This window comes from Ammospiza nelsoni, chromosome 3 (assembly GCF_027579445.1).
Source record: "Ammospiza nelsoni isolate bAmmNel1 chromosome 3, bAmmNel1.pri, whole genome shotgun sequence".
Classification (NCBI taxonomy): Eukaryota; Metazoa; Chordata; class Aves; order Passeriformes; family Passerellidae; genus Ammospiza; species Ammospiza nelsoni.
Window position 1 is genome coordinate 15,732,781 of NC_080635.1, and position 15,090 is coordinate 15,747,870.

The 15,090-nt window shown below is 51.7% G+C and overlaps 1 protein-coding gene across 1 annotated transcript; it reads left to right on the forward strand.

Moving 5' to 3' along the window:
* The first annotated feature begins 7,714 nt into the window (after positions 1 to 7,714).
* CEP68 (centrosomal protein 68) lies at positions 7,715 to 14,222 on the forward strand. Its single transcript, XM_059468268.1, has 7 exons — positions 7,715 to 7,789; positions 8,272 to 8,682; positions 9,502 to 11,010; positions 12,097 to 12,219; positions 12,445 to 12,541; positions 13,004 to 13,159; positions 13,863 to 14,222. Exons 2-7 carry the CDS (start codon positions 8,299 to 8,301, stop codon positions 13,892 to 13,894), a joined length of 2,301 nt encoding a protein of 766 aa, XP_059324251.1. The 5' UTR covers positions 7,715 to 7,789; positions 8,272 to 8,298; the 3' UTR covers positions 13,895 to 14,222.
* The last annotated feature ends 868 nt before the right edge of the window (positions 14,223 to 15,090 follow it).

The following is a 15,090-nucleotide window of genomic DNA, read 5'->3' on the forward strand; positions in this document are numbered from 1 at the left end:
CTTTGGCCAAGCCCACTGACTTTGTTCCTTGGAGAAGGATTGAAGAGTGGGAGTAATCATTAGGAAATGCTTTTCAATAGGCAGCCAGGCTGGTAAGTTCAGGGTAATTTTAGATTTGCTACACAGCCACCCAGGCAATGTGCTGGTCTCAGAACTGGGCCTGGGTTTGCCCTAAGTGGGTTTGATACAGCTTTCCCATTAAAAGCTTACATATCTCCAAAGGGTGGAGTCTGTCCTGAGATGCACACACATAACATCACAAATCCAGGGAAAAGCATCTGCTATGTAAGGGTAGGTGGGTTAGCTTCAATCATTTAACTCCCAAAACAAATAAACAAGGGGGCAAAATTCACAAGAATTGCAAGCACCAAAAGAAAGAAGCAGAATTTGAAGGACCTGCCCATTTATGATTTACAAATTGTGACTGGTGTTATGCCCTGGAATGTAAATCTTACAAAACCATCAATGTGGTGGTTTCCAAAAAGCCTATCTGACTCCATGGTTGTGTCTTTGGCTTCTCACTTCCCAGCTGAACTAGCTCACTTGTGGTCCTCTGGGACCAGAGCCTGGAGCCATTCACATGTCAGCTTTGCATACAGGTTTTCTGAAGTCTACTGGGGTGGTTGGCAGAGCCATAGTGATTTTCTGTGTGAAACCCATAAAGATTTGTGAGACCCATGGAAAAGGTGGAATGGTTGCTTGTCTTTAATGGGAGCTGAGCTAAGCCTTAGGCTGAGTCCCAGGTGCCTCCAGGCAGACATTATTAGCCCTTGTTAGGCATTGCTGTGGATAAAGAGATGGTTTCCTGTACTATTTCAACAAAGATATAAAAGATGGAGAAGTTTTAATTAAAGTTCATTGATTTTATTCTGGTCTTCTACCACTACCTACAAATCTGGCCACCTGCTTTGCAACTTCTTCATTTTGTTGGGTTTTTTTGAAGCATTTTTTAGGAAAATGCTCCTCACCTCTTTCTTCTAAGCTCTAGGCAGGCAACACACATTTCCCTTGATCACATGAAAAGCATTTAAAAGTAAATTTATTACAAAAGCCACTGCTATTGTTCTAACTTAATATTTGCAGAGGAAATGCAATTATGGCCAATGAGCAGATTAGTCCTTTTTTTAAATCCCCAGTTTGTCTGATTAAGGTAGATAGAACTATAGGAAAGTCCCTTGTGAGTTAAACAGAAGACAGTGTCATTTATTCTGCCCTCAAATGAATGGTTTTATTCACACAGGTTGTGTAGTACAGCTGCACTCACTGGTCACCTTTAAAATGTGTAGGTTTGTTGGAAGTCAGAACTCTGCTATGTCCCCATTATAAGTATTAAAGTCTCTTTGAATCATTCTAGGAGATATTACAGAAGGAGACTATGGTATTTATTTACATTTTATGCTCATTGTAGCCACCTGCACTGGTTCTCTTACAGATTTCATTCACTGTCATGGAACCAGTTCTGTCCAGCCCAGTCATTTGTGTACAACCTACACCACAAGGGGTGATGCCTGTGAATTCTTCACTAAATATCCCATTGTGAGGCAGTTGTTTAATAATCCTTAACAATCAATAGTTGTTTTGTGGTGATCCTTTGCTGCAGTCCCTCTTCCTGTCTGGCTGCAGGGGAGGGAAATGGGAGATGTCTATCCTCTGCTGTCAGGGAGGAGGCTCTCCCTCAAGTGAGTTGTGTGTCCTGTGGTCTCAGCAATGGCTCAAATTATCAGTCCCAAATTTTTTTCTGGTGTCATTTGTTATAAATTCAAGCCATTCTTAGTCCCCCAGCTCTGCTATTTCTTCTGGCACTTACATAAACAGATGTTAATCTGTGCTAATCCAAATATTTCTTTTACAAATCTCTGTGCTGATGACTGGTTCCTGCAGATGCCAGCTCTAGTTCTGAAGAGCCTCTTGGTTCTGCTAAGAGAACATACAAATGACAGAGGGCCAAGACATCCCAGCAATTAGAATGAAAAAGAAGTTGCTTACAATTTCCCACCAAAAGCAGAAGTAAATCTCACATTTAGTAAGGCAACTTAATTCCAATTGTGCACTGCCCATTATAATTGGGCAGTGAATAATTGGAATTATTGATGAAGAGTCAATAATTGATGAAGAATTGCCATTGTCTCTTGACCTCTTGGCTCTTATTTCTTTCACAGCATTTGTCACCTTCCTCAAAGGCAAAGCACCTGGGCCACACCAACTCCACCCCATTCAGCACCTTCTGCTCCACGGCTCCGGCCCTGAACTGCGGCTGTGTGAGAGTTTTAGGGGGCCTGGCCAGAGACAAGGAGGTGCTGTGAGGGAATACAAACCCCTGGAACCCCCCCTGCCTTTGTGGCTACGCCTGCAGTTGCAGGCGGGCTGGCCGGGCTGTGTTCGCGGTGCGATGGGCACATCGTGTGGCCAGACAGGAGAAGTGCACGTCCTGGTTTTGACCTTTCCCTGAGCTAAATCCTGCCACTCGCTCCAGCTGTGCAAACACGTGGTGAAAGGACTCAAATAGCCCAGCTCTAGCACTGGACAGCACACCCAACTCAGCACTTCCATGCTGACGTTAAAATACTTTCACTCCAGTTTTCCCTCTGTTCTTCCTTGATCCTGCCTTACATTTGTAGCTGCCATGGGTATGCTTAAGTTGAATTCTCAGGTGGTTCTCCAAAGCCAGGAAGAAAAAGCAGCAGCTCCCTTTTTTAGGAAATATTCAGTAATAGTGCAGTGCTGATCTAGAGGAGCAATGGGAAGTCTGTAGGCTTCAGGCAATTCTTCTCATGGCTTTATAAAGAAATTAAAGCAACATGGCTGAGCTTGAACCTGCTTATGTAGGCATTACCAGAGTAGCTGTCCAGCTGAATGACTGGATTCCTGCTGTAGTTCCAGGACCATAAGTAGCTGATTAGTGACATCAAATGTCAGAACAGAGAAAATCTGGAGGCCTCACCTGGAGAAGAAGGTCTGGGAAAACAGAAAAGTGCAGGGCTGAAATTCACAGCAACATCAGAAAAATTGAGAGAAAGTCTGGGAAACAGAGGCTGGAATTAACCTAGATAAGAGTAATTACCTGCACTTCTGCTGGTGGGAAGCAGTAGGTGAAGAAGCAGGATCAGGAAGTCACAGGCAGTCAGAAGCAGGAGTCCTGTGCTGTGAACAAGGCAGATCCTGTTCCAGGGTGTGTAAGCAGGATCACAGCCTGTAAGCAGGATCACAGCCTGGAATACCCCACCAGTTCTGCCTAAGTACAGCCAAGCCCATGGTGGAGCTTTGGATCAGTGTTGAGCTTCAAAGAAATGTGCTCCAAAGAATGAGAATGAAGTGAGAACAGAGAGAATGGTCCAAAATGTGGAAATCCTGACCTCTGGGGAAAGGAAAAGGCTAACAAGCCTCGAGAAGAGAAGGACAGACACTTTTCAAAGAAGGGTTAGGCAGCCCAAACAGCATCCTGAGCAGTTTGTACAAAGACTAATTAATATTGTTATCAGTCAGGGAAGAGATAGGTTAGGTCCAAGCCCTGCATTTGCTGACGTCTCATCCATCCCAAACATTTGCACTGCAAGACTGAAATTTGATGCTGAAGATAGTGCAGATGCTAAGCAAGAACACATAGTGCACCTCCAGGCTTCAGGTTTCATCCCAGAGAGCCGACTGTCTGCCTTGTAGCTTGAAACCCTTCAGGGCAGAAAGAAGTGACACACTGATGTGCCAAAGACCTGGATAACTGCAGGTCACTGCAGTTAGGGCATACTGAAACTCTGAACACATACAGCTGGTGTTCATGATGGGTCCAGTTCTGTGCAAAAAACATGCATGTTCTCACCACAAAGGGAACTTCTCATATATCAGAAGTACACTGCTTTCAAATCTGATCAACATAAGGAAGCTCTAGTTCATGTCATAGATATGGAGATTACTGATGAGTTGTTGCGTCCACAGTTGCACAGGTGCATTGTCTTTACTGGAAAAACCCAAGTTTGAAAGAATTCTGAGGTCTCAAATCAGCAAGAAAATATCCTTGTTATTCTTTGCCAGCCTTGAGTGAGCTTGGGTGGGAGTTTGGCTGGGTTGACCCTCTATTACAGATCAAATAAGCCAGTTTCCCTTCAGCAAAGTTCCTAACAAAGACGGCCAGATGCCAGCAGAAGAAAATCGGTATTGTCCCCCTGAATTTCTTAAGAAACATCTCCTTTAGATCACCAGCCGATTCCCCTCTTGTTTATTGACACCACTCAGTCCAAGGGGAGGGGAAAGGTTTCTGCAGACATCCTGGCACTTGTTTGATGGGGGCGGAACAGGACGCAGACCTTTCCTGCCGGGGCCGGCTGCTATTCAGCTCCCAGAACAATGCCTGGCAGCTCCCGAGGAATTTACACCGGCTAAAAACAGCCCAGCCTGGGCATGAATCATGGCCCATCCGTGTTTGCTTCCGCCTTTCCACTCACGGGCCTGAGATCAGCACGGCCCCTACTGGCAGGCAGGCGGCTCCCCGGAGAATGAGCAATAAACAACATTTCACAGGGATTTTCTTTCACAAGGGCTTTGCCTGTGTGAACGCCAATAAAAAGGCAACTCCTGAAAGTGTGCATCCGGGGCAGAGGGATGTGCAGCCTGCAGGAACACTTGCTGTAACATTCATCAAAGAAACCCCAAATACAGAAATACTACACAGGAGCAGAGATGATCCTGGATCTCTCCTGGCTGTGAGTTCTTCTGAGAGTTCTACTGTGAGTTCTACTGCAGACTTACAGCTCCGCTTCTTGAAGCAGCCCCGGAAAAGATATTGCCACTGTAGAGAGAAAAATGTAAACAGGCCAGCTTCTGGATGTAACTGGGGCTGGCTCCAGTGGGTGCAGCAGAATAAACCCAGTTCCAAGCCACTGGGAATCTGGACCATAACACTGGGATGGCAGGCCTGGAGCAGGCTGCAGGGCCAAGGAGTGTGCTCAGGACCAAAGCACTGCCAGGGATTTGGGGTAGCTGTGCTATTCCCCTCATCCTGCAGCCAAACTGAGGAGCAAATCCAGGATGTCTCTTTGGTCCTTCCTGGCCTAAAGCTGGGAACAGTATTGTCCATAAAGCACTTTATCAGACACTTGACCTCTAGAAAATCGCAGCATTAGCTAAGAAATAATCTCCAGGAGCAGGTGACATGGACAAAAACCAGAACCAGCCAATGGACATCAATAAGGAGAAAGGTTTGGATTTCTGCATGACATGGGAACTTGTCAGGGTACGTGCACTCCAGCCTCCAAGGAAGGTCTGGCCAGGTACAAACCCCAGAGCAGTGAGCTTTAAAGCGTGGCCTGGGGATCTTCCCAGAAAGCTGCCCCGAGGGCAGGGCAGGGCCGGCATCCCACAGGGATCACCCCCAGGGGAGGCCTGGCACCGGCACCGCCTCCCGCAGCCGTGCCTGGGGGACACCGGGACCCCTCGGCCGTGGCGCGGGCAGTCGCCACCCACGCAGGCCCGTTTCAGTCGGTTCGCAGCGCGGTGACGCGGCCGGGGCACAGCTCCGCCTCGGGAAGGTCAATAGCGGTACAAGGAAACACCCTGCTGTTGACACGAGCTCCTCAAGGACGGCCCGGGACGCTGCTCATGCTCCCGGTGCCCGCCGGGACCCGGGCCAGGCCCTGAGGGGCCGGGGCGGGGCCAAGGGGCGGGGCCAGGGCGGGTCAGGGGGCGGGGCCGCACGTGTCGCCCCCGCCCTTCCCGCGCCGGGGTCAGCACCGGCCGCGGGGCGGGGCTGCCTCCGAGCTCCGCTCCCATTGGCTGTCGGGCGGCGGGGGCGCGCGCGCTGACGCACCCGGCGCTGCCATTGGCTGCGGGCGCGGAGGGGGCGGGGCGGGGCCGGCGCTCGGTGAGTGGGGGCCGGGGCGCGGCGTGAGGGGGCCCCGGGGGGGATCCCGGGGGTCCCGGCCTCGTTCCCTTTGGAACCCCGGTACCCCTGGGCGCGGCGCCTCCTCGGCCTCTTTGCCTGTACTTCTTGTCTTTTTGGTTAATTGCCGTTTTTTTCCAGCGGCGGGCAGAAAGCGGGCAAGGAGAGGAGCAGAATATAGCAACCCTCCGAATCCCGCAGGCCTGAGGGGCGAGAGCCGTGTGGGTTTTTCCCCAAAACAAGCCCAGAAATGCTCCCCAGGCAAAGCGGAGCTGGCGGGAGACGGAAATTCCATCAGCATCCGCTGCGCTCAGTGCATTCCGTCAGGCAGGCGATCCCGGGGCGGCGGGGGCGCTCCTTGGGCAGAGTCCTCCTTGTCCGGCCGCCTTTGTGCCGGCGGGTCCCTTCTGGGGGCCTGAAACAGCTCGGGATCGCTTTTCAGGAGAAATCCCCGCGGACCTTCCCTTTGAAATGAATGAAATAGCCCCACTGTCTTCTTTTATCTAAATCCACGGGTATCATTTCTGTGAGACAATGCAGGGCTTGGCTGTTCGGGCTGTTTTCCTGTGCTTTTGAGGCCAGTGGAAAGTTTCCACCGTGCCTATAGCTGTGGTCCTGCATCCCTCCTCAGTCCTGCCCGAGGATTTGGGATTGCCTCTTCCTGTCGCCGGGGTTAATCTGGATGCGTCGCTGCCACTGGCAACCTGACCTTTGAGTTTTTTGGGCTTGTTGGAAAATGGTGAGAAAGCTCGTTCGCTAGACGCTCGCATAGCTGGGAGTTGCACTTAGCGGCAGTAGCGTTCTCGCTTGGTTGTTAGATATGATTTTTGTTGTTAAATATTACTTTTTGCCCGATTGTTCTGTGTGCGGGGTGTGTGCGGCATCCCCGTCTCGTCTGTGTCCGGGTGTGGTTTGGATATCCAGCTGCCTCTGAAGTTAATTGAAATCAGCTGCCCGAATTAGAGCCTTTGGAAAATGCAGTGAGATCTCTGGTGTCCCTTTAAATACCCGCACAAATCCTGCAGTAAGCAGATTTACTCTCACTCCTGTGTATTGGCAGGTTTCCTGGTTTCTCTTTAGCATCCAATTAGCTTCTGGAGATTTAATGAACCTGTGAACCAGCACTTGCTCTTTTTTTAAAGACCAATGGCATGGTAGAAATGTAAATCACTGCTTGCTGCCTCCATAAGATAACAAATGGTCTTAACTTCAGAATATTTGCCCTCCTCCACACAGTCAGGAAAATAACAGATGGGTCATGACCTGTAAGTTTTATTTTATGTTGCTTAACGCATGTTTTTCAGATTTAAGGTCAAACTTTGATGATTTTTACAGCTGTTTTTACTGGGCTGACACCTGACCCAAATCACCAAATCTGGTGGAGGTAAAGATGTACAAATTTGAATTTATTGTGGCATCTTAAAAATAAAGCTGTCCTGAGGCTGACTTTTGGTTACAGCACATTCACTTTTAAACAAGGGCAGATTTATTGATGGCATTTTCCCAACAACCCCACCACTTTGTGTGGAGATCTGGCCTTTCCAAGGGCAAGTATAATCTCGTTTCCCACTTCCAAGTATTGTTTGGGAATTCTTTCTCGCCTCTTTTTTTTTTTTTTTTTTTAAATAATTTAAATTTCATTTCAGTTGAGTTTGCTGTGGGTGCTCCCTTGGCTGGCCTCTTTGCTGGCACAGCTTGGGGAGGGAGTACCAGCAGAACCACCCTGCTGGCATTTCCCTGCTGCCAGCACCTTGGTTTGGGCTGGAGGAGGCTGTGTTGGATTCCTTCATTTGGCTCATGGGTTATCCTGCAGCAGCTCCTCACTCAAGCCCAGTCAGTGAAAGATTTTCCATTAATTAATTAATTTCCCAAAGAGTTAATTTCATAAATTGAGGTAGAAGCTGCAGAGCTGAGCTCCAGGTTTGAGTTTTACAGCCTCCTACCTCCCTCTCTAACTTTCTATAGCTGCTTCTTGCTTCTGGGTGGCTTCTGCTTCAAGGTTTTGGGTTTGTATCTTTAGAAAACACTCAGCTTTCCACCCCAACAGCTTCAGGGCTCAGCCACGCCAGGAGGTGCTTCATGTCCTGGTTAAGGATGTCTCACTCGAGCCCAGTGACCTCATGGGGCACAGAGTGTTGGGGACATTGGCCATCACTGCCTGGTATAAAGCCCACGTTTGAGATTTTCCCTGTGTGTCACATCCCTGGAAGCAGAAAATACTGCTGAGATGGGAGAGTTTGCTCTCACCGCTGCCCCACCTGGTGCACCAAGATGCTCCTTTATGAATTTCGGGGTCTCACCCTGATCTTGCTTCAGCTCTTTGTTATTGGGCAAGCCCGGTTTCCTGGCACGGAGACAAGGGGGGACGCTGAGATGCCATTGCTGTGTGCTGTGTGTTCCAGAGAGCCCGAGGAAGGAGCTCTGTGCTGATGGCCGTGGGTGTGGGCAAATCGCCTTCTGAGGAGACCCTGAGCGGGCAGGCCGAGGGCGATGGGACGTGGGACGGCGCAGACACGGAGATGGAGTTCCCGGAGCCGGCAGGGGGCCTGCACCGCCTTCTGGGGACAGAGGAGGCCAAGCCCAGCCTGCAAGGGACAGAGGGTGTGCCAGTGAGCAGGCACGGTCACAAGGCCACTGATGTCACCCACGGAGGCTCCAGCTGCCGCCCAGACGTGTCTTCAGCATCTGCACCCGGATTTCCCAGAGCGAGAGCAAACTCCTCAGGGAAAGGGGTGTTGGTGGATAGAGCTGCTGATGGTGGCCCTGTGCCTTGTCGAGTTGGCCACTGGTTCCTCTCCTCAGAAGATCAGCAGGTGAGAGGGTTGGTAGCTGCAGGTGATAGGGTTGGTAGCTGCAGGTGATAGGGTTGGTAGCTGCAGGTGGGAGGGTTTGTGCCTGCAGGTGAGAGGGTTGGTAGCTGCAGGTGAGAGGGTTGGTAGCTGCAGGTGAGAGGGTTTGTGCCTGCAGGTGGGAGGGTTTGTGCCTGCAGGTGAGAGGGTTTGTGCCTGCAGGTGAGAGGGTTTGTGCCTGCAGGTGAGAGGGTTGGTAGCTGCAGGTGAGAGGGTTGGTAGCTGCAGGTGAGAGGGTTTGTGCCTGCAGGTGGGAGGGTTTGTGCCTGCAGGTGGGAGGGTTTGTGCCTGCAGGTGAGAGGGTTGGTAGCTGCAGGTGAGAGGGTTTGTGCCTGTGGGTGTTGCTGCACCACCAGGAAGTCCCAGGAGTTTGTCAGGGCTCTCCCAGCAAGGGCTTTCCATCTCTCCCAGACAGAGTGTTCCCTGTCCAGGCTAAGATGTGTGGTGGGGAGGGGCTTGGGCTCCAACACCCAAGCTGTAGCTTCCATTCCACGTTGCCAGTGCAGAGCTGGGAACTTGCTCAGGACAGTGCACTTTAGATAAGCCTCTTGCTGCTGCAGCTTCCCAAACCCTTGAGATGCCTTTCCTTAAAAGCAAGCCCTGCTCTGAGCAGCTGCAGGCCATCCCACAGAGGGAACAGGGTTCCACTTCCAGCCTCAGCTCCTGGCAGGTCCAGGTTGGGCTTTTATCTCCATATCCCAGCACAAAGGACCCTTTTGTCCGGATGTTTCATTTCCTGCATGTCTCTCTCTCCCTTTCCTTTTCCATCCCGCCCTTGAGCAGGTGAAGGATTCGGGCGGCTGGGGCCCTGTGTCCAGCCCTGCCAGCTCTGCCGAGGAGAGCATCCCTGCTGGCAGCCGCCACGATGCCCACGTTGGCCGTCGGAGGCAAAGTCTGGGAGCTCCGTCCCCGTGTCCTTCCACGGCGGAGCTCCTGCGGCCCCAAACCCCGCCCAGCCCCGAGAGCGCCCTGCGGAGCCGCTCCGTGCTGAGCCTCTCTGCCCTGTCCTCAGAAGGGAACGGCCCGTCCGAGGAGCCGTGCGGCAGCGCGCCGGCCAGCACGGCTGTCCCCTCTGCGGGCAGCACGGCTGTCCCCTCTGCGGCCAGCACGGCTGTCCCCTCTGCGGGCAGCACGGCTGTCCCCTCTGCGGCCAGCACGGCTGCCCGGGACCTGCGCTGCCCATGGCGGGTGGAAGGCAGCGCCCTGCAGAGGCGGGAGCCCCCCGGCGCTCTGCTCGATTACCGCGGCTCCGTGGGGCGCGTCCGGGAGATCTCCTCCTACCAAGCCGATTACTGGGCCTGTGCCATTCCGGATTCACTGCCCCCATCTCCGGACCGCAGCTCACCCCACTGGAACCCCCACAAGGAGTACGAGGACTTGCTGGACTATGCTTACCCACTGAAGCCGAGGTACAAGCTGGGAAGGATACCGGAGCCTTTCCTCCATGACTCGGGAATAGGTCTGGACAGCTTTTCGACTTCTCCTGAGGGCGTGTCCAGGTCCGCCAGCATCTACGGCCGAGCTGGGCAGGCTCAGGGAAGCAGAGAAAACGGACTTTGGGAGTTTGTGGCCTCTGCAGAGAGATTCTCCACCCCGAGGCCTGGAAAAAGAGCCTGCTCAGGAGCTGTCTCATGCTTTGAACCTTCACCTATTGCCAAAGCATCATTTGGAAGGAGTTCTTCCTCTCACCTTTCCAGAGGTTTTGCTAATGATGTAAGGGTGGAATCATCTGGCCCAAGCTCCCCTGGGCGCCCTGCTGCCGATGGGAGAAGCTGGGATACCAGAGGAAGCCCAAACCACACAGGGCAGGTGAAAAGCACCAGGAGGTTTTTACCCACCACAGGAGTGCTCCCCCTGAGGAAGGAGTGGGAGACTGATGAAGAATTTCTTTCCCTGCCTCCAAGACTGAAGGAGCTGGAAAGGCTGGCTCAGTTTTTGTCCAATCTTTCCTTAACTATAAGGGTGCCTGGGCACGACCACCACAACCTTCCACATCAGAGCACCAGCAAGGAGTCCCTTTCATCTAGGCTGGCTCCTTTTGAAGAAGGGAGAGGTGGGGATGACAGAGGGAATGCCGAGGGTTACACTGGGCTGTGGCGGCACCGCAGCTCCCGAAAGCCCAGCTGGGAAAACACAGAATCGTGTGGCTGGAGCCACAGGGATCCTCCCTGCGGGCTTCATCTGCCAGCTGCTCTCAGGGACACACAGGATGGGATGTGCCTGGATGAACCACGGGTCAAGGGGCATCCAAAGAAGAGCCAGCAGAGCGAGTCCCTTATCCAGTGTGTTAAGGTAGGCTGAGACCAGAAATAAAGTTTATTCCGGGAAGATCTCGCATAAAGTGTGCCTGTCTTTATGGCAGGATTAATTAAAGCTTCCCGTTCTGCATGATGTGTCCTGCCTGGCAGCTGGTGGTAATTTATGCAGGGGGGCTCAGCAGAGCAGATAATTCCTTCTGATGGAGCAGGAGCCCATCTTGCCTTCCCCGGGGCTCAGTGTCACAGACCAGGCTGGGTGGAGATGTCAGCTGGGTCCCCCAGCCCACACGTCCTGCAGTGCTGCTGCACTGGGCAGGAGCTGCAGCAACTCCTAAGGGTTTCCTGGTTGTTTTGTGGATTATTAAATTCATCCCAGCACTGTGCTCCCACCCTCCTCTCCATCTTCTTCCCACCCCAGTGCTGGGACGAATTTGGAAACGATGCTAGGCTGTGTGCACAGGAGTGTTATCATGCACATAGCTGCAAACTCATCTCCTCCTCTGGTATGGAAATAACTCTGTTGATTTAAAAGCATCTTCTCTGTATTTGTCATGCCAAATTGCAATGGCAGAGAAAAGCACTGCTTTATGGCAAACTCCCGAGGAGCAGGAACAGGTCTTGAGCCTGATTTTGGTGCCAGCAGAGGCCCCTGGGTTTCATGCAGCATCTTACAAAAATAATCCCTTACCGAGACGCTTTAAAAATAAATGAAAGCACTTAATTGAACGAGACAATCCCTTGGGGAAACCAGCTGCAAATTAACTGTATGGCTCTGGTGAAGAGGATGAGGATACCTCCTGGGCTGGGAGGTGCTGGAGGCCAACCTCTCCTTCAGCCTGGGTGCTAGCAGCCTCCAGCACCTCTCCATGCAGACATTTCATGCTGGCCCTCAATTCTTGCCCCTCAGTGAGTGTTGGAACTGTTCAGGAGTTTAAGGTTTTTTTGCCTTTTTCCCATTGGACTCTTGGTTTCCCAAGCTTAGGGATGTTTGTGTTCCAGGGTCAGAGAGAAACAGGGAACAGACGCTTTCCAAAACACCACTGGCTCACCTCTTCATGTCCCTGCACCATCTCTGTTGCAGAAATAGATCAGTGACCCCTTTTTATGCTTTGTTGAGCAGATGTTTTGCTGTCAGCTGGAAGAGCTGATCCACTGGCTGTACACGGTGGTGGATGTCACTGGCAGCTGGGTGCCACCCTCGCCGGATGCCGACAGCGTGTTGGCATCGCTGCACCGCTACCTGGTGGGTGTCACCCTTGCTCTGCCTCCTCCCCTCTCCTGTGCTGCAGGCAGCAAGCAGTGGGAAGCCAGGCATCACTGGAATGGTCCAGGGTGCTCTGCGTTTGCCAAGCCAAGTTTGGGAGCACCAGGAACCTGCTTGGCGGAAACTGCTCCCTGGGCAGCCTGCCACAGGTGTGTGTTTCAAAAACCCTCCTAAGAAACGCTGCTCTTCTCCTTGCTGTGCCAGGAGTTCAGGAAGGATGTGGCCGACCACCGGAGCCTGACTGAGAGCGTGCTGGAGAGGGGAGAGGCTCTCCTGGACTGCATGGCATCGAATTCCCCAGGTGAGGAGGAGCCCTAGTGTGAGGCTGCTCATGGACACAGGTGATGCTGGCCAGAGCATCTGCCCCCCAGAATCCCTGACCAGCCTGGCCAGCACCACAGCACAGAGTGGTTGCTCTGGTGATTTGGAAGAAGGGATTTCTAAAGGGTGGGCTGTAGCTGCAGTCACCAGAGGGGTTTTGGAGGTCGAGTGCTGCGTTATGGATGGGCTTTCTTGCACACTTCCAAAGATTTTCTCTAGGACCCCCTACTTCTGCATCTTCATGATGAACCTGGAGCCTCCTGGGTCAGTCCCACCCCCTGCCAATGCTGCATCACAATGGGGATGGGATGAACAGCACATTATTGATTTTTAACACTTGATTTCCTTCCAAAGTCTTCCTGGAGCAGCAGAACTGTCAGCTCTGACAGACACTGAATTATGGCAGTCCTGTCACCTCCATTCAGGCATTTTTGCTTTCCAGCTCTGAAGGACACGCTGGCTCTGATTGCCCAACAGTCGGAGGAGCTGGAAAGCCACGCGGAGCACCTGTACGAGTCCCTGCTGGCTGCTGTGGGCCCCGTGCGGGGCAGGGACGCGGGGCAGGACACGGGGCGTGCAGCACACGGCTGCTCCCTGGGTAAGCTGGGGCAAAGCAGCCTGGCTGCAGAGGCACAGAGGGGAGGAAGCACAGCAAGAGAAACTCTCCAATTAGCAAACACCAAACATCAGGCTCCATTGTTATTCCTTTGATTCTGTTTGGGAAGCCTGAGAAGGCAGCAGGGAGACTCAAAATAGATGCCTGGTCGTGTTTAACCGTGTCAGGGAAAGAGCAGGGCGGGTGAACCAGCTGATGAAACCCAAGAGCATGAGGGGAGCGATGGCAGCTCTGCAGGGACTGGGCAGGCAGGTCCCTGTCACTCAGGACTGGGGGATGGCAGCAGGCCAGCACAGACACCTGCTCTGCCCAGATCCCTTGCACAGCACAGGGGAGATGAGAAAGGCTACATTCTGGTTTTTTATTTTCTCAGAAACATTGTGGTTGCAGCATAATGGTGGGGAAGGGAAGCAAGTGATTTCAGGTATAGGGGCTGGAAAACTTGTTTGCTTATTTGTTGACCATCTCCCTTCAAAGAAAACTGGAGGCAAGTGTTTCAGGGGTGCCAGCCTCTTGGAAGAGAAAAAGTGTCTTAAGTAGTGTTTGGTTTATTGTGGTTTTTGAATTGCTGCCTCTACCCAGCTGTACTCTCTGCACTGGTGAGATGGGGGAATAGAGCATGGGGCTTTCTTTCTTTGTCAGACTGCAGGCAAAGCACAGCACCAAACACCTCATTTTATTTCAGGTGCTGCCTCTGTCAGACCTAGGCTGCGTTAGCCCATCTCAGGAGGGCTGAGAAGAATTGCAGCAAGCGCCAAACCACCTCCATCACCTCTCCAGAGGTGCCAAAATCTGTGTCCAGTTGCCCACGGGGCTGATTGCAGCGTGGGTTTGTGCCATGGCTTGAGAAAGGTGCTCCATACAGCAGGTGTGCTGGGATGTCCAGAGTTGTGTAAGGAATGTACAGCTGGCCTTTTCTGGTTTTTTTAATAGCTTTCCTTTTTTATTGAAGTGGGCTGTTCTGTGTTAGCAAAATGTCAGGAAGTTTTTTAACTGAGCAATCCATAGTGTGCCGTGCGCTCGCTAAGTAAAGCCGTGTGATTTTAATAGCCCTGTTCTCATGGTTTGTTTATGCTCGTCAAAAATAGGTGTGAGAAGCCAAGAAATAGCAAACTCAAGGCCTGTTTATAATTGACACTCCCTGCTGAAGCAGAGCCTACTTAACTTTCAATTTTGTTATTCATAAACACAAAAAGCTGTAATAATGAATCCAAATAAAATAATAAACAAGGGAGTTCAGGCAGGGAGGAGCCAGGTTCTGTGTAACCTGCTGCTGGCAGGAGCTGGGTTAGTGCTCTGCTGGTTTCCTGGGGTGAAGTTGTGCCTTCCCCCCTTCCAGCTACTGCAGTTAAGTCAGTGCTGAGAACATTCATCAAGGGTTTCCACACCCTTTCCCCAACAGAAAAAGGGCAGCTCTGAAGCAGCATAAGGTAAGTGGCCAAAAAAAAGTCACAGAATGTGGTACTTGGCTTTAATTAACCTTTAACCTGAACGGCAATGATGTATTCTGCACAAGAACACAATGATTTCCTCCCATTCCTATGAACAGAACAGAGAGAAGTTTCTGTTCTGTACAAGTAGAAGCTGAAAGCAAAGTTAAACTGAAGCAGTTACAGCAAATAATTCATTGGGGTTTGTGGGGGAGGGTTGGTATTCTCCCATCTTCTACATCCTTGGCTTGAAGGGCAAATTTTCTGGCCCATTGTGGCAAAAATATTCAATATTTCAGCTCACAGGTAAGAAACAACAGTGCCTTTTCCCAGGAGTTGTAGGCCTGCTCTACCCTCACCACACAGCTCAGCCTGACAAGCCCAGGCTTCAGCACAGAACAGCACTGGCCCAGTGACCCACTGGTGACTGAGGGGGAAACAAAGAACCACCAAACACCTGGTGTAGCCCAACTGGTTTTGCAA

Excerpts from the sequence above, each read along its gene's own strand:
- CEP68 (XM_059468268.1), top strand. The coding sequence starts at position 8,299 with ATGGCCGTGGGTGTGGGCAAATCGCCTTCTGAGGAGACCCTGAGCGGG. Across the intron at positions 12,220-12,444 it reads CATCGCTGCACCGCTACCTG|GAGTTCAGGAAGGATGTGGC; the intron begins GTGGGTGTCACC and ends TTGCTGTGCCAG. Across the intron at positions 13,160-13,862 it reads AGCACACGGCTGCTCCCTGG|GTGCTGCCTCTGTCAGACCT; the intron begins GTAAGCTGGGGC and ends ATTTTATTTCAG.